Source organism: Hyperolius riggenbachi, chromosome 2 (assembly GCF_040937935.1).
Source record: "Hyperolius riggenbachi isolate aHypRig1 chromosome 2, aHypRig1.pri, whole genome shotgun sequence".
Lineage (NCBI taxonomy): Eukaryota > Metazoa > Chordata > Amphibia > Anura > Hyperoliidae > Hyperolius > Hyperolius riggenbachi.
In genome coordinates, this window is record NC_090647.1 from 33,016,408 (window position 1) to 33,035,621 (window position 19,214).

The 19,214-nt window shown below is 44.3% G+C and overlaps 1 protein-coding gene across 1 annotated transcript in view; it reads right to left on the minus strand.

Moving 5' to 3' along the window:
* RNF169 (ring finger protein 169) overlaps positions 1-18,659 on the minus strand; it is a 44,191-nt gene extending 25,532 nt beyond the window's left edge. Inside the window, exon 1 of the mRNA XM_068264668.1 lies at positions 18,619-18,659. Within this exon, the coding sequence (XP_068120769.1) occupies positions 18,619-18,633 (15 nt within the window). The 5' untranslated portion in view covers positions 18,634-18,659. The remainder of the gene's footprint in view (positions 1-18,618) is intronic.
* Between the last annotated feature and the right edge of the window lie 555 nt (positions 18,660-19,214).

Genomic DNA, 19,214 nt, shown 5'->3' on the forward strand with positions numbered 1-19,214 from the left:
GTGAGCAGCATTCACCAGAAAATAATCATTATGTGCGCTGCATTCACCAGGAAATAATCGTTATGTGCGCAGCATTCACCGAAAATAATCGCTATGTGCGCAGCATTCACCAGAAAATAATCGTTATGTGTGCAGCATTCACCAGAAAATAGCGCTATGTGCACAGCATTCACCAGAAAATTATTGCTATGTGCGCAGTATTCACCAGAAAATAATCATTATGTGCGCAGTATTCACCAGAAAATAATCGCTATGTGGGGAGCATTCACCAGAAAATAATCGCTATGTGCGCAGCATACACCAGGAAATGAACCTGTACAAAAAAAAAATTTCGCTAACCTGCCAGCCTCTGACGTGCAGCTCCCCAACGATCCTCCTGCAACAATCCTCCTGCAGCCAGTTTCTTCCGCGCTGACAGGCAGAGCAGGGCTACGGGAAGATGGCGCCCGAAGCCCTCTACTGGAGATAATCGTTATGTGCGCAGCATTCACCAGAAAATAATCGTTATGTAGGCAACATTCACCAGAAAAGAGTCGTTATGTGGGGAGCATTCACTAGAAAATAATCATGTGCGCAGCATTCACCAGAAAATAATCGCTATGTGAGCAGCATTCACTAGAAAATAATCATTATGTACGCAGCATTCACCAGAAAATAATCGCTATGTGCGCAGCATTCACCAGAAAATAATCGCTATGTGCGCAGCATTCACCGGAAAATAATCATTATGTGCGCAGCATTCACCAGAAAATAATCGTTATGTGCGCAGCATTCACCAGAAAATAATCGTTATGTGCGCAGCATTCACCAGAAAATAATCGCTATGTGTGCAGCATTCACCAAAAAATAATCGTTATGTGCGCAGCATTCACCAGAAAATAATCGTTATGTGCACAGCATTCACCAGAAAATGATCGCTATGTGCTCAGCATTCACCAGAAAATAATCGCTATGTGCGTAGCATTCACCAGAAAATAATCGTTATGAGCGCAGTATTCACCAGAAAATAATTGCTATGTGGGGAGCATTCACCAGAAAATAATCGCTATGTGCGCAGCATTCACCGGAAAATAATCATTATGTGCGCTGCATTCACCAGGAAATAATCGTTATGTGCGCAGCATTCACCGAAAATAATCGCTATGTGCGCAGCATTCACCAGAAAATAATCGTTATGTGTGCAGCATTCACCAGAAAATAAGCGCTATGTGCGCAGCATTCACCAGAAAATTATTGCTATGTGCGCAGTATTCACCAGAAAATAATCATGTGCACAGCATTCACCAGAAAATAATCGTTATGTGCGCAGTATTCACCAGAAAATAATTGCTATGTGGGGAGCATTCACCAGAAAATAATCGCTATGTGCGCAGCATACACCAGGAAATAAACCTGTACAAAAAAAAAATTTCGCTCACCTGCCAGCCTCTGACGTGCAGCTCCCCAACGATCCTCCTGCAACAATCCTCCTGCAGCCAGTTTCTCCCGCGGCAGACAGGCAGAGCAGGGCTACGGGAAGATGGCGCCCGAAGCCCTCTACTGGAGATAATCGTTATGTGCGCAGCATTCACCAGAAAATAATCGTTATGTAGGCAACATTCACCAGAAAAGAGTCGTTATGTGGGGAGCATTCACTAGAAAATAATCATGTGCGCAGCATTCACCAGAAAATTATCGCTAAGTGCGCAGCATTCACCAGAAAATAATCGCTATGTGAGCAGCATTCACTAGAAAATAATCATTATGTACGCAGCATTCACCAGAAAATAATCGCTATGTGCGCAGCATTCACCAGAAAATTATCGCTATGTGCGCAGTATTTACCAGAAAATAATCATGTGCGCAGCACTCACCTGAAAATAATCGTTATGTGCGCAGCATTCACCAGAAAATAATCGCTATGTGCACAGCATTCACCAAAAAATAATCGATATGTGCGCAGCATTCACCAGAAAATAATAGTTATGTGTGCAGTATTCACCAGAAAATAATCGTTATGTGCGCAGCACTCACCAGAAAATAATCGCTATGTGCGCAGTATTCACCAGAAAATAATCGCTATGTGCGCAGTATTCACCGGAAAATAATCGCTATGTGCACAGCATTCACCGGAAAATAATTGTTATATGCGCAGCATTCCCCAGAAAATTATCGCTATGTGCGCAGCATTCACCAGAAAATAATCGCTATGTGCGCAGCATTCACCAGAAAATAATCGTTATGTGCGCAGCATTCACCAGAAAATAATCGTTATGTGCGCAGCATTCACCAGAAAATGATCGCTATGTGCTCAGCATTCACCAGAAAATAATCGCTATGTGCTCAGCATTCACCAGAAAATAATCGCTATGTGCTCAGCATTCACCAGAAAATAATCGTTATGTGCGTAGTATTCACCAGAAAATATCGCTATGTGGGGAGCATTCACCAGAAAATAATCACTATGTGCGCAGCATTCACCGGAAAATAATCGCTATGTGCGCAGCATACACCAGGAAATGAACCTGTACAAAAAAATTTTTTCGCTCACCTGCCAGCCTCTGACGTGCTGCTCCCCAATGATCCTCCTGCAACAATCCTCCTGCAGCCAGTTTCTCCCGCGCTGACAGGCAGAGCAGGGCTACGGGAAGATGGCGCCCAAAGCCCTGTACTGGAGATAATCGTTATGTGCGCAGCATTCCCCAGAAAATTATCGCTATGTGCGCAGCATTCACCAGAAAGTAATCGCTATGTGCGCAGCATTCACCAGAAAATAATCGCTATGTGCGCAGCATTCACCAGAAAATAATCGTTATGTGCGCAGTATTCACCAGAAAATTATCGCTATGTGAGCAGCATTAACTAGAAAATAATCATTATGTGCGCAGCATTCACCAGAAAATAATCGCTACGTGCGCAGCATTCACCAGAAAATTATCGCTATGCTCAGCATTCACCAGAAAATCACTATGTGTGCAGCATTCACCAGAAAATCACTATGTGTGCAGCATTCACCAGAAAATAATTGCTATGTGCGCAGCATTCACCGGAAAATAATCATTATGTGCGCAGCATTCACCAGAAAATAATCGCTACGTGCGCAGCATTCACCAGAAAAATATCGCTATGTGCGCAGTATTTACCAAAAAATAATCATGTGCGCAGCATTCACCAGAAAATAATCGTTATGTGCGCAGCATTCACCAGAAAATAAACGCTATGTGCGCAGCATTCACCAAAAAATAATTGTTATGTGCGCAGCATTCACCAGAAAATAATCGTTATGTGCGCAGCATTCACCAGAAAATAATCGCTACGTGCGCAGCATTCACCAGAAAAATATCGCCATGTGCGCAGTATTTACCAGAAAATAATCATGTGCGCAGCATTCACCAGAAAATAATCATTATGTGCGCAGCATTCACCAGAAAATAACCGCTATGTGCGCAGCATACACCCGAAAATGAACCTGTACAAAAAAAAAATTTGCTCGCCTACCAGCCTCTGACGTGCAGCTCCCCAACAATCCTCCTGCAACAATCCTGCAGCCAGTTTCTCCCGCGCTGACAGGCAGAGCAGGGCTACAGGAAGATGGCGCCCGAAGCCCTGTACTGGAGATAATCATTATGTGCGCAGCATTCACCAGAAAATAATCGTTATGTGCGCAGCATTCACCAGAAAATAATCGCTATGTGCGTAGCATTCACCAGAAAATAATCGTTTTGTGCGCAGTATTCACCAGAAAATAATCGCTATGTGGGCGCATTCACCAGAAAATAATCGCTATGTGCGCAGCATTCACCAGAAAATAATAGTTATGTGCGCAGCATTCACCAGAAAATAATAGTTATGTGCGCAGCATTCACCAGAAAATAATCGCTATGTGCGCAGCATTCACCAGAAAATAATCGCTATGTGCGCAGCATTCACCAGAAAATAATCGCTATGTGCGCAGCATTCACCAGAAAATTATCGCTATGTGCGCAGTATTCACCAGAAAATAATCATTATGTGCGCAGCATTCACCAGAAAATAATCATTATGTGCGCAGCATTCACCAGAAAATAATCGTTATGTGCGCAGCATTCACCAGAAAATGATCGCTATGTGCTCAGCATTCACCAGAAAATAATCATTATGTGTGCAGCATTCACCAGAAAATAATCGCTATGTGCGTAGCATTCACCAGAAAATAATCGTTTTGTGCGCAGTATTCACCAGAAAATAATCGCTATGTGGGCGCATTTACCAGAAAATAATCGCTATGTGCGCAGCATTCACCGGAAAATAATCATTATGTGCGCAGCATTCACCAGAAAATAATCGTTATGTGTGCAGCATTCACCAGAAAATAATCATTATGTGCGCAGCATTCACCAGAAAATAATCATTATGTGCGCAGCATTCACCTGAAAATAATCATTATGTGCGCAGCATTCACCAGAAAATAATCACTATGTGCGCAGCATACACCAGAAAATAAACCTGTACAAAAAAAAAAATTTGCTCACCTGCCAGCCTCTGACGTCCAACTCCCCAACGATCCTCCTGCAACAATCCTCCTGCAGCCAGTTTCTCCCGCGCTAACAGGCAGAGCAGGGCTACGGGAAGATGGCGCCCGAAGCCCTGTACTGGAGATAGTCTCCAGTGCAGGGCTTCGGCAGCCATCTTCCCGTAGCCCTGCTCTGCCTCCAGGAGGCAGTCCCCGCAGTGGGCTGCGGGGATTTCAACACCTGGTGGGTCCAGTCCCTCGGCCCCTCCCCCCGCCTCTTCAGGAGCCAGGCCCAGTTGTGACGGCGACCTTTGCGACCACGGGCCCTACGCCCATGACAAGAGGCATTGTTGTGGAGAAAAAAAACCACGTCTCAGCTTTTATTTACATTTGATCAAAAAGTGTCCAGTCCAAAAGTATTCATACCCGTCTCAATAATCAATAGAAAAGACTATATTGGATACTAGCTGATGACCCGGCGTTGCCCGTGTAGGTATTTACCAAGTTTGTGAGCTTTGGGGTCTTTGGCATCAATAATGTGTATATTCCCACTGAAATTAAATCAGATTGGCTGTTTGTGGCTCCTCCCCTCTCCAGCATTTGAACCCCAGTCACGCAATGACCAACTGTAGCAGGTTTGAGGCATTTGCTATTAACAGTGTAAAAATGGCAGCAATTTACATATTCCCCCTGAAAATCAACAGGTTAATTTTGATTGACTATTATAGGCTCCACCCACTTCCCTGAATTATAATCTCAGTCACCCAGTGACCATCTGGGCAAAGTTTGAGGACGCTGCCATTAACAGAGTAAGAATGGCTGCAGTTTATATTTTCCCAGTGAAATGTTTGGCTCCGCCCACTTTTTGTAACCTGGACACACAGTCACTCAATGACCAATTTTGTGAGCTTTGGGATCCTTAGCTTCATAATTTGTATTTTCCCAGTGAAATGAATCAAATCTGATTGCCTGTTTGTGGCTCCGTCTCCTTTTCTGAATTTGAACCCCAGTGACCCAATGACCAACTGTAGCAGGTTTGAGGCTTGTGCCATTAACAGTGCAAGAATGGCAGCAATTTTAATTTTCACCTTGAAAATCAACAGGTGAATTTTGATTGTTTTTTTTTGGGTCCACCCCCTTTTCTGAATATTAATCCCAGTCACCCAGTAACCATCTGGGCAAAGTTTGAGATCCTTGCCATTAACAGTGAAGAAGGGCTGCAGTTTACATTTTCCCAAGGACATTTGTATTTGATTCCACCCAGTTTGTGTGACCTTGACCCACAGTCACTCAATGACCAAGTTTGTGAGCTTTCAGATTCCTGGCATCAACATTGTGTGAATGGAAGCAGTTTATCCAGCAAAGAAATATGATTGGCTGTTTGTGGCTCCTTTAGTGAATTTGAACCCCAGTCACATAATGACCGACTTTAAGGTTTGAAGCCTCTGCCATTAACAGTGTAAGAATGGCTGCAGTTTCAATATTCCCCTTGAAAATCAATAGGTGAATTTTGATTGGCTGTTGTAGGCTCCACCCACTTTTCTGAATATTAAACCCAGTCACCCAGTGACCAACTGTGTCAAGTTTAGGAACCCTGCCATTAACAATGTAAGAATAGCTGCAGTTTATATTTTTCCATCTAAAAAGTTAGTTGTTTTTGGCTCCACCCACTATTTCTAACCTTGACATACAGTCACTCAATGACCAAGTTTGAGCTTTGGGGTCCTTGCCATCAATAAGTTGCATTTCCCATTGAGAATAAACAAATCTAATGTGTTTGTTCCCCGCCCCCTTTTCAGAATTTAAGCCCCAGTCTCCCAGTGACTGGCTGTACCAGATTTGAGGCCTCTGATACTAAGAGTGTAAGAATGGCAGCAATGTAAATATTCCCTTTGAAAATCAATTGGTGGATTTTGATTGGCTGTTGTAGGCTCCACCCACTTTTCTGATTATTAAGCCCAGACATCCAGTGACCAACTGTCAAGTTTGAGAACCCTGCCAGAATGGCTGAAATCAATCTAACAAATCGAATTAGCTGTTTGTGGCTCCACCCCTTTAGTAAATTTGGACCCCAGTCACCCAATGACTGACTATGAGTTTTGAGGCCTCTGCCATTAACAGTGTAATAATAGTAGCAATGTAAATATTCCCCTTGAAAATCAATAGGTGGATTTTCTTTTGCTGCTGTAGGCTCCACCCACATTTCAGAATATTAACCACTTGCCGACCGCCCACAGCCCATGGGCGGCGGCAAAGTGGACGCCTAAAGGACCGCAATACGCCTTCAGGCGGCGCGTCCTTTAGGCATGCCGGGGGAGCGATCGCGTCATTGATGACGCGCGCTTCCCCCGGCAACTGGCTCCGCCCACCCGCCGTAACATCCCGCCGGCCATACGGAAGCGCCGGCGGGATGTTAACCCCGCGATCGCCGCTACAAAGTGTATAATACACTTTGTAATGTATACAAAGTGTATTATACAGGCTGCCTCCTGCCCTGGTGATCCCAGTGTCCGAGGGACCACCAGGGCAGGCTGCAGCCACCCTAGTCTGCACCCAAACACACTGATCTGCCCCCCCCCGCCCACTGATCGCCCACAGCACCCCTCAGACCCCCCCCCTGCCCACCCCCCAGACCCCTGTTTGCACCCAATCACCCCCCTAATAACCCATCAATCACTCCCTGTCACTATCTGTCAACGCTATTTTTTTTTTTATCCCCCCCCTGCCCCCTGCCCCCTCCTGATCACCCCCCCACCCCTCAGATTCTCCCCAGACCCCCCCCCCCCTGTGTACTGTATGCATCTATCTTCCCTGATAACCTGTCAATCACCCGTCAATCACCCATCAATCACCCATCAATCACCCCCTGTCACTGCCACCCAACAATCAGCCTCTAACCTGCCCCTTGCGGGCAATCTGATCACCCACCCACACCAATAGATCGCCCGCAGATCCGACATCAGATCACCTCCCAAATCCATTGTTTACATCTATTCTCTCCTCTAAACACCCACTAATTACCCATCAATCACCCATCAATCACCCCCTATCACCACCTGTCACTTTTACCTATCAGATCAGACCCTAATCTGCCCCTTGCGGGCACCCAATCACCCGCCAACACGCTCAGATTGCCCTCTGACCCCCCCTTATCAATTCGCCAGTGCATTAATTACATCTGTTCCTCCCTGTAATAACCCACTGATCACCTGTCAATCACCTGCCAATCACCTATCACCCATCAATCACCCCCTGTCACCCCCTGTCACTGCCACCCATCAATCAGCCCCTAACCTGCCCCTTGCGGGCAATCTGATCACCCACCCACACCATTAGATCGCCCGCAAACCCGCCGTCAGATTACCTCCCAAATGTATTGTTTACATCTGTTATCTTCTCTAAACACCCACTAATTACCCATCAATCACCCATCAATCACCCCCTATCACCACCTGTCACTGTTACCTATCAGATCAGACACTAAGCTGCCCCTTGCGGGCACCCAATCACCCGCCCACACGCTCAGATTGCCCTCAGACCCCCCCCCCCCTTATCAATTCACCAGTGCATTAATTACATCTGTCCTTCCCTGTAATAACCCACTGATCACCTGTCAATCACCTGCCAATCACCTATCACCCATCAATCACCCCCTGTCACTGCCACCCAACAATCAGCCCCTAACCCGCCCTTGCGGGCAAACTGATCACCCACCCACACCAATAGATCGCCCGCAGATCCGACATCAGATCACCACCCAAGCGCAGTGTTTCCATCTATTCTCTCCTCTAAACACCCACTAATTACCCATCAATCACCCCCTATCACCACCTGTCACTGTTACCCATCAGATCAGACCCTAATCTGCCCCTTGCGGGCACCCAATCACCCGCCTACACGCTCAGATTGCCCTCAGACCCCCCCTTATCAATTCGCCAGGGCATTATTTACATCTGTCCTTCCCTGTAATAACCCACTGATCACCTGTCGATCACCTATCAATCACCCATCAATCACCCCCTGTCACTGCCACCCATCAATCACCCGCTGTCACTGCCACCCATCAATCAGCCCCTAACCTGCCCCTTGCGGGCAATCTGATCACCCACCCACACCAATAGATCGCCCGCAGATCCGACGTCCGATCACCTCCCAAGTGCAGTGTTCACATCTGTTCTCTACCCTAAACACCCACTAATTACCCATCAATCACCCCCTGTCACTGCTACCTATCAGATTAGACCCCTATCTGCCCCTAGGGCACTCAATCACCCGCCCACACCCTCAGAATGCCCTCAGACCCCAGCCCTGATCACCTCGCCAGTGCATTGCTTGCATCTATTCCCCCCTCTAATCACACCTTGAGACACCCATCAATCACCTCCTGTCACCCCCTAGCACACCTACCCATCAGATCAGGCCCTAATTTGCCCCGTGTGGGCTCCTGATCACTCGGCCAAACCCTCAGATCCCCCTCAGACCCCCTTCCGATCACCTCCCCAGTGCATTGATTGCATCTATTTTCCCCTCTAACCACCCCCTGAGACACCCATCAATCACCTCCTGTCACCCCCCTAGCACTCCTATCCATCAGATCAGGCCCAATACAACCTGTCATCTAAAAGGCCACCCTGCTTATGACCGGTTCCACAAAATTCGCCCCCTCATAGACCACCTGTCATCAAAATTTGCAGATGCTTATACCCCTGAACAGTCATTTTGAGACATTTGGTTTCCAGACTACTCACGGTTTTGGGCCCGTAAAATGCCAGGGCGGTATAGGAACCCCACAAGTGACCCCATTTTAGAAAAAAAGACACCCCAAGGTATTCTGTTAGGTGTATGACGAGTTCATAGAAGATTTTATTTTTTGTCAAAAGTTAGCGGAAATTGATTTTTATTGGGTTTTTTTTCACAAAGTGTCATTTTTCACTAACTTGTGACAAAAAATAAAATCTTCTATGAACTCGCCATACACCTAACGGAATACCTTGGGGTGTCTTCTTTCTAAAATGGGGTCACTTGTGGGGTTCCTATACTGCCCTGGCATTTTAGGGGCCCTAAACCGCGAGGAGTAGTCTAGAAAACAAATGCCTCAAAATGACCCGTGAATAGGACGTTGGGCCCCTTAGCGCACCTAGGCTGCAAAAAAGTGTCACACATGTGGTACCGCCGTACTCAGGAAAAGTAGTATAATGTGTTTTGGGGTGTATTTTTACACATACCCATGCTGGGTGGGAGAAATTTCTATGTAAATGGTCAATTGTGTGTAAAACAAATCAAACAATTGTCATTTACAGAGATATTTCTCCCACTTAGCATGGGTATGTGTAAAAATACACCCCAAAACACATTATACTACTTCTCCTGAGTACGGCGGTACCACATGTGTAGCACTTTTTTACACCCTAAGTACGCTAAGGGGCCCAAAGTCCAATGAGTACCTGAGTACCTTTAGGATTTCACAGGTAATTTTGCGACATTTGGTTTCAAGACTACTCCTCACGGTTTAGGGCCCCTAAAATGCCAGGGCAGTATAGTAACCCCACAAATGACCCCATTCTAGAAAGAAGACACCCAAAGTTAGTGGAAAATGACACTTTGTGAAAAAAACAATAAAAATCAATTTTCCGCTAACTTTTGACAAAAAATAAAATCTTCTATGAACTCACCATACTCCTAACGGAATACCTTGGGGTGTCTTCTTTCTAAAATGGGGTCATTTGTGGGGTTCCTATACTGCCCTGGCATTTTAGGGGCCCTAAACCGTGAGGAGTAGTCTGGAAATCAAATTCCGCAAAATGACTTGTGAAATCCTAAAGGTACTCATTGGACTTTGGGCCCTTTAGCGCAGTTAGGGTGCAAAAAAGTGCCACACATGTGGTATCGCCGTACTCGGGAGAAGTAGTACAATGTGTTTTGGGGTGTATTTTTACACATACCCATGCTGGGTGGGAGAAATAACTCTGTAAATGGACAATTGTGTGTAAAAAAAATGAAAAAATTGTCATTTACAGAGATATTTCTCCCACCCAGCATGGGTATGTGTAAAAATACACCCCAAAACACATTCTACTACTTCTCTTGAGTACGGCAATACCACATGTGTGGCACTTTTTTGCAGCCTAACTGCGCTAAGGGGCCCAAAGTCCAATGAGCACCTTTAGGCTTTACAGGGGTGCTTACAAATTAGCACCCCCCAAAATGCGAGGACAGTAAACACACCCCACAAATGACCCCATTTTGGAAAGTAGACACTTCAAGGTATTCAGAGAGGGGCATGGTGAGTCCGTGGCAGATTTCATTTTTTTTTGTCGCAAGTTAGAAGAAATGGATTCTTTTTTTTTTTCTTTTTTTTTGTCACAAAGTGTCATTTTCCGCTTACTTGTGACAAAAAATAATATCTTCTATGAACTCACTATGCCTCTCAGTGAATACTTTGGGATGTCTTCTTTCCAAAATGGGGTCATTTGGGGGGTATTTATACTATCCTGGAATTCTAGCCCCTCATGAAACATGACAGGGGGTCAGAAAAGTCATAGATGCTTGAAAATGGCAAAATTCACTTTTTGCACCATAGTTTGTAAACGCTATAACTTTTACCCAAACCAATAAATATACACTGAATGGTTTTTTTTTTATCAAAAACATGTTTGTCCACATTTTTCGCGCTGCATGTATACAGAAATTTTACTTTATTTGAAAATTGTCAGCACAGAAAGTTAAAAAAATCATTTTTTTGCCAAAATTCATGTCTTTTTTGATGAATATAATAAAAAGTAAAAATCGCAGGAGCAATCAAATAGCACCAAAAGAAAGCTTTATTAGTGACAAGAAAAGGAGCCAAAATTCATTTAGGTGGTAGGTTGTATGAGCGAGCAATAAACCGTGAAAGCTGCAGTGGTCTGAATGGAAAAAAAGTGGCCGGTCCTTAAGGGGTAGAAAGACTGTGGTCCTCAAGTGGTTAATCCCAGTTACCCAATGGCCAACTGTGCCAAGTTTGAGAACCCTGCCATTAACAGTGTAAGAATGGTTGCAGTTTATATTTTCCCATGTAAAAAATGTAGTTGTTGGCGCTGCCCACTTTTTCTAACCTTGGCATACAGTCACTCAGTTATCAAGTTTATGAGCTTTGGGGTCCTTGGTATCAATAATTTGTATCTTCCCATTGAAATTAAACAAATGTGATTGTCTGTTTGTTTCTCCGCCCCCTTTCTGCACTTGAACCCCAGTCACAGAGTGACCAACTTTACCAGGTTTGAGGCTTCTGCTATTAATAGTGTAAGAATAGCAGCAATTTAAATATTCCCCTTGAAAATCAACAGGGGAATTTTGATTGGCTGTTGTGGGCTCCACCCATTTCCTTATTATTAATCCCAGTCACCTAGTGACCAACTGGGCAAAGTTTGAGAACCCTGCCATTAACAGTAAAGAATGGCTTCAGTTTATATTTTCCCAGTGAAATGTGTTTTTGGCTCCACCCACTTTTTGTGACCTTGACATACAGTCACTCAATGACCAAGTTTGTCAGCTGTCAGGTTCCTGGCATCAAAAATGTGGGAATGGAAGCAGTTTATCCAGCAAGGAAATCTGATTGGCTGTTTGTGGCCCGCCCCTTTAGTGAATTTGGACCCCAGTCACCCATTGACCGACTGTAGCAAATTTGAAGCTTCTGCCATTAACGGTATAAGAATGGCAACAGTTTAAATATTCCCCTTGAAAATCATTAGGTGAATTTTGATTAGCTGTTGTAGGCTCCACCCACTGAATATTAATCTCATTCACCCAGTGACCAAGTGTGGCAAGTTTGAAAACTCTGCCATTAACAGTGTAAGAATAGCTGCAGTTTACATTTTCCCATTTAACCACTTTGTCCTCCTTGACATATAAAAACGTCAAGGAGGACAGGCACGCTCCCGCGGCCGATCGCGCGCGTGCACGCGCACTCCCGGCCGCGGAGTCGGTAGCCACGGAATCAATGTATCGGGCTGGGGAGCCCGATCATTGATTCCTCTCCCCCGCTGAAAAAGCGACAGCTTCTCTCGGAAGCTTCGCTCTTTCTGAAGCTGTGTCTCTCTAAGCGTACATTGTACGCTTAGAGTGACGTCGTGTAAAAAAAATCGAGATTGCCATCTTGTGGCCAAAAAGTAAAACTACAAGTAAATTCCCAAAAACATTACAATACACCAATATTTCCCCAAATAAAACACTTTTATATCCCACCCTCCCAAAAATGCCCACATAAAATGTTTAATAAAAAAAAACAAAAAAACATTACTATAAAAAAAAAAAACATAAATATTTACCTAAGGGTCTAAACTTTTTAAATATCTATGTAAAGATGAAATATTTCTCTCTATTTTTTTTTTATAAGCTTGTAAATAGTGATGTATGCAAAACGGAAAAAATGCTCTTTTATTTCCAAATAAAATATTGTCGCGATACATTGTGATAGGGACATAATTTAAATGGTGAAATAACCGTGACAAATGGGCAATAACAATACGTGGGTTTTAATTATGGAGGCATGTATTATTTTAAAACTATAATGGCCGAAAACTGACAAATAATGAATTTTTTCATTTTTTTTCTTATTCTTCCTGTTAAAATGCATTTACAGTAAAGTGGCTCTTAGCAAAATGTACCCCCCAAAAAAAGCCGAATTGGTGGCGGAAAAAACAAGATATAGATCAGTTCATTGTGATAAGTAGTGATAAAGTTATAGGCTAATGAATGGGAGGTGAACATTGCTCGGATGCATAAGCTGAAAACGACTGAGATTTTAAGTGGTTAAAATGAATGGCTGAAATTTGAATCTGTTTCATGCTTCGCCCACTTTTCCTGGATTTGTAACCTCTGTCACCAAGTGACCAAGTGTGCCAAGTGTGGGGACTCTGGCTTGATTACTGGGAGAATGGCAGCCTTTTACATTTTTTCCGTTGACATGAATGGGTGAAATCTGATTTGCTGTTTGTAGCTCCATCCAGGTGTGCAGGGGGGACACGAAACCCCCAGAACATATCCCAGGTAGTAAGGGATCTGTATACCAAGTTCAGTTCAAATCGGTCAAGCCGTTTTTGAGTGACACACACACACACACACACACACACACACACACACACACACACACACACACACACACACACACACACACACACACACACACACACACTTCCGATTTTATATATATACAGTGGGTTGCAAAAGTATTCGGCCCCCTTGAAGTTTTCCACATTTTGTCATATTACTGCCACAAACATGAATCAATTTTATTGGAATTCCACATGAAAGACCAACACAAAGTGGTGTACACATGAGAAGTGGAATGAAAATCATACATGATTCCAAACATTTTTTAAAATCAATAACTGCAAAGTGGTGTGTGCATAATTATTCGGCCCCCTTTGATCTGAGTGCAGTCAGTTGCCTATAGACATTGCCTGATGAGTGCTAATGACTAAATAGAGTTCACCTGTGTGTAATCTAATGTCAGTACAAATACAGCTGCTCTGTGAGGGCCTAAGAGGTTGTCTGATGGCCCATACTCATGGGCTACAAATTGTTGCTGTCGCTAGCACACGGGAGCGTGTGCGCGACAGATAGGCGACAGCTCGTCGCCAGGTCCCTCCGCATACACATGGCGGAGGGACCTGGCAACTGATGCGACGGAAGCTGTCGCTGATGTTCCTCCCCCCGCCGGAAGCTCAGGGTATTCCCTGCTGGTTGCTGCTGCTAGTCCGCATATACATGCGGACTAGCGACAGTTGCGGCGAAGTTGCGTGGCAACTGTCGCCAGGCGATTGACCGCGCCAACCGCCTGGCGCCCCGAGCGACGGTACGGGGTTTGCGCCCGTGTTGCGCCTCATACTCACGGGCGACCTGTCGCCGCAACACGCGCGCACCACGTGGTTGCGGTGACAATTGTAGCCCGTGTGTATGGGCCATAAGAGAATACTGGGAGCAACAACACCGTGAAGTCCAAAGAACGCACAAGACAGGTCAGGGATCAAGTTATTGAGAAATTTAAAGCAGGCTTAGGCTACAAAAAGATTTCCAAAGCCTTGAACATCCCACGGAGCACTGTTCAAGCGATAATTCAGAAATGGAAGGAGTATGGCACAACTGTAAACCTACCAAGACAAGGCCATCCACCTAAACTCACAGGCCGAACAAGGAGAGCGCTGATCAAAAATGCAGTCAAAAGGCCCATGGTGACTCTGGACGAGCTGCAGAGATCTACAGCTCAGGTGGGAGACTTTGTCCATAGGACAACTATTAGTCATGCACTGTACAAAGTTGGCCTTTATGGAAGAGTGACAAGAAGAAAGGCATTGTTAACGGAAAGCATAAGAAGTCCCATTTGCAGTTTGCCACAAGCCATTGTGGGGGACACAGCAACCATGTGGAAGAAGGTGCTCTGGTCAGGTGAGACCAAAATGGAACTTTTTGGCCAAAATGCAAAACGCTATGTGTGGCGGAAAACTAACACTGCACATCACTCTGAACACACCATCCCAACTGTCAAATATGGTGGTGGCAGCATCATGCTCGGGGGGTGCATCTCTTCAGCAGGGACAGGGAAGCTGGTCAGAGTTCATGGGAAGATGGATGGAGCCAAACACAGGACAAACTTGGAAGAAAACCTCTTGGAGACTGCAAAAGACTTGAGACTGGGGCGGAGGTTCACCTTCCAGCAGGACAATGACCCTAAACATAAAGCCAGGGCAACAATGCAATGGTTTAAAACAAAACATATCTATGTGTTAGAATGGCCCAGTCAAAGTCCAGATCTAAATCCAATCGATAATCTGTGGCAAGATGTGAAAACTGCTGTTCACAAACGCTGTCCATCTAATCTGACTGAGCTGGAGCTGTTTTGCAAAGAAGAATGGGCAAGGCTTTCAGTCTCTAGATGTGCAAAGCTGGTAGAGACATACCCTACAAGATTGGCAGCTGTAATTGCAGCAAAAGGTGGTTCTACAAATTATTTACTCGGGGGGCGAATAATTACGCACACCCCACTTTGCAGTTATTTATTTGTAAAAAATGGAATGATGTATGATTTTCGTTCCACTTCTCACATGTACACCACTTTGTATTGGTCTTTCACGTGGAATTCCAATAACATTGATGCATGTTTGTGGCAGTAATGTGACAAAATGTGGAAAACTTCAAGCGGGCCGAATACTTTTGCAACCCACTGTAGATAAAAGTGCATTTTTCCATTTTGCATCCATCACTATTATTAAACATTTTATTTGGGTATTTTTGGGAGGGTGGGATGTAAATAGTAATTTTTTAATGTGAATATGTGTTTGTTTTATTTATTTTTTTACATGTAGATGTAGTTTTACTTTTTGGCCACAAGATGGCAACCTTTAGTTTGTTTACATGACATCATTTTAAGCGTAAGATGTACGCTTAGGGGGACGTAAGAGGCAGAAAAAGCGAGGTTTCCGAGAGAATGGGTCGCTTTTTGTACCGGGGAAATGAATCCGTGATCAGGCACCATGTCCCGATTCATTGATTCCTGGGGTATCGATCCACGTCCTGGAGCACGCGTGCACGCACACGTTCGGCCACCGGAGCGCACATGGCCTTCTGGACGTAGCCTTTACGTCCAGAAGACTTAAATGGTTATTCAGTATAGTAACTGCTTCAGCTGTGAAAAATGAGAATGATATGCTAGTATCTTAAAATGGAACTAAAATAAATAACTCAAGTATATTGCATGATGAGTCAGGGTCTCACTTTAAGGGCTCGTTCAAACTAGAGGTGTTTTGGGGATTTTTTAAGCGCAGGCGCTGACAAAAGCTCTGCATGTACCATTTTCAGGACGATTTGCCCTGAATGGAAAGTATAGGGAAATCACAAAGCCCGGGAAAAAGCGATTTGTATAGCGATTTCCCCAGCGCTTTAACGAATAAATACATTGTATTTATTCATTCCCGGGGGGGGGGGGGGGAGGAAGTAAATAATTGCTCTGCTAAAGCGCTTATAAAAGTGCCTATAACACGCAGAGCAGAGTGATTTGAATAAAAAAAAGTTTGCTCAGTGCGGGCGGTAGCGCAAGCGCAACACAATGTGAATGAGGCCTAAGAGCATCTGAGTACCAGTAACACTTTAAGATTACACTCACAATGAAATGTTTGCCCTAATGCATTATACACAGTAAAAAATGAATCCGAAACACTACGTATATGGCTGCTCTGTCATTTCAATACATATTTACACCTCACTGAAGCTCACGGATATGATTGCTGTTTCCAGGGTAAATTATCAGACACCTCATTAAGGAATTGATGAGCAAATAAAGTAGAGAAAGTTATCTGCTTCCCCCCTGGATACAACAGGAACTTTTCTATCTTGCTAACTTCCAAAACAATCTGAAAATGCTGGTTGGCAGGTTTTAACCCTTCCAATGCCTTGAAATATAGTTTTAGCGGTTATTTTTGTTTTTTATGTGTTTTAAGGTGGCCACACATGATACAATAAAATGATCGATTTTACAGCAATTCGATAAATATGATCGGGTCTCCCAAAAAAATCAAAAGCTTTTTTTTTTCATTCGACTGAAAAATCCAATTGGATTTCCCATATTTTTTTTCGATTGTTAGCAATCCGGAATGCTGGAAATGTTTCTTCAATTTTTCTAAAGATTGTATGGTGTGTGCTAGATCGTCAATTTATTATTATACACCCCCTAGCAATTTTCTCAGAGTTTTTAATCATTTTTATCATAACTGGAGAAAAATTGAACATAGGTGTGTGGTACATTGGTCATATTTATAAAATGTTACAATCAGGCAGAAAAATTGATTGCAATTCTTAAATTGAACAGATATTTAAAAAATTGTATGGTGTGTGCTCACCTTAAGACCATTGATGAAAATTAAGTATAATACCATTTTAAAGCAGGGAATACACTAACTGCGATTGTGCGCTTTTTGCCGCAGATGGCAAAACTCGCACCACTCCACAGACTATTGAAGTCAATAGCTTCACCCGGTAGATGCTCGTTGTGACCGTTCGTTTGCATTCTGCGTTCGTGATATTCTGAGCATTTTTAGATCTCACAGCTTACCGCGTTTTCCCGCACAAGGCGGGCGTTTGCAGTTACAGTATTCTACCATTAGTAAAACATACCTCCCAACTTTTGGGATGAGAAAGAGGGACACTTAAAGAGAACCCGAGGTGTGTTTAAAGAATGTTATCTGCATACAGAGGCTGGATCTGCCTATACAGCCCAGCCTCTGTTGCTATCCCAAACCCCACTAAGGTCCCCCTGCACTCTGCAATCCCTCATATATCACAGCCGTGCTGTGAGGCTGTGTTTACATCTGTAGTGTCAGTCTCAGCTGCTCCCCCACCTCCTGCGCAACCTTTAGAACGCCTCCAGCCGCGCCCGACGTACGCTTCAGGAGGATGCCAGGAAGCACTACGCGGCTGGAGGCGGGCTAAAGGCTGCGCAGTCGCACTCGCGTCAAAGTGTACTGCGCAGCCGCGGATCAAGGCAGCGGCCATCTTAGTGGTGGAATGGATGCGACCCGTTCGGTGGGGTCGGGCAAAGCCCTGGGGGAAGTGAAAGCTCTAGATTGACGGCGGAAGGGAGCGGAGGACGAGCAGGGCGTCCTCCGTGGATTCTGATAATAAAAAGGTAAAGTGTCATTTTAGTAATTTTGGCCTCGGAAGTCCTTTAAGCCATGCTCCTGCCACACCCCTGATCACACCCCCGTCGCAACCCTAATCACGCATACCATAAAGATTTCATAAGAAAAATATGTTGTTTTATAATTCAAACCACACTGGTCCTTTCTATCCTGCTTCATTTTCCTTCATATTAACATTTTAAAATTAGTAATATATCAATTTAAAGGATGGGAATAAAGCTAGAGTCAATCAAACACATTTTTCAGAAGAGAAATATATATATTTACATAGAAAGAGGGACAAAGTCCTGAAAGTTGGGACAAATGAGGAGGAAAGAGGGACAGTGTGTCCCTCTGTCCCTCTTTCCTCCTCATTTGACCCAACTTTCAGGACCAAAGAGGGACTGTCCCTCCAAAAGAGGGGCAGTTAGCTATGTTAAAGTGACACAATCAGGCTGAACTATCAGTTCCAGTGAAACACACAAGAGAGCGACTTACCTGCAGTAGTGTCATAGTGCTGAGAGTCGCAGGCAGACAGAGCAGCTGAGGCTACTGCAGCGAGTCTATGTTAGTAAGGAGAGGTACATGCCAGCACATGTCCAGCAGGGGAAATCCATAGTCTCAGTCCTGTCACTCATTTCCTGCGCTGCCGATATCCTCCCATGTGCAGCACATCACCGCTTTCTGCACTGGAATAGAGGGGAACCTTTACAATGCCAGTGCACACACCCTTGCCTTGCCACAGATTTCATCATACAGTACAATTCATCATCCTCGAGTTTTACTGCAATTCAATGAAAACAGTCGGGTGTACAGGCATTTTCTTAATCAGCTGCCCGACCAAGTTTCATCTAGCATGTGTATGGAGCGTAAAGGACCTCTGTGGCGAAAATCTTACAATGTAATATATAAGTAAACACATACAATTAAGGAGTATGTTTCTTCCAGAGTAAAATGAGCCATAAATTGCTTTTCTCCTATGTTGCTGTCACTTACAGTAGGTAGTAGAAATCTGACAGAACCAACAGGTTTAGGACTAGCCCCTCTCCTCATGGGGGTTCACAGGGATATCTTTATTTTCAAAATGCACTAAG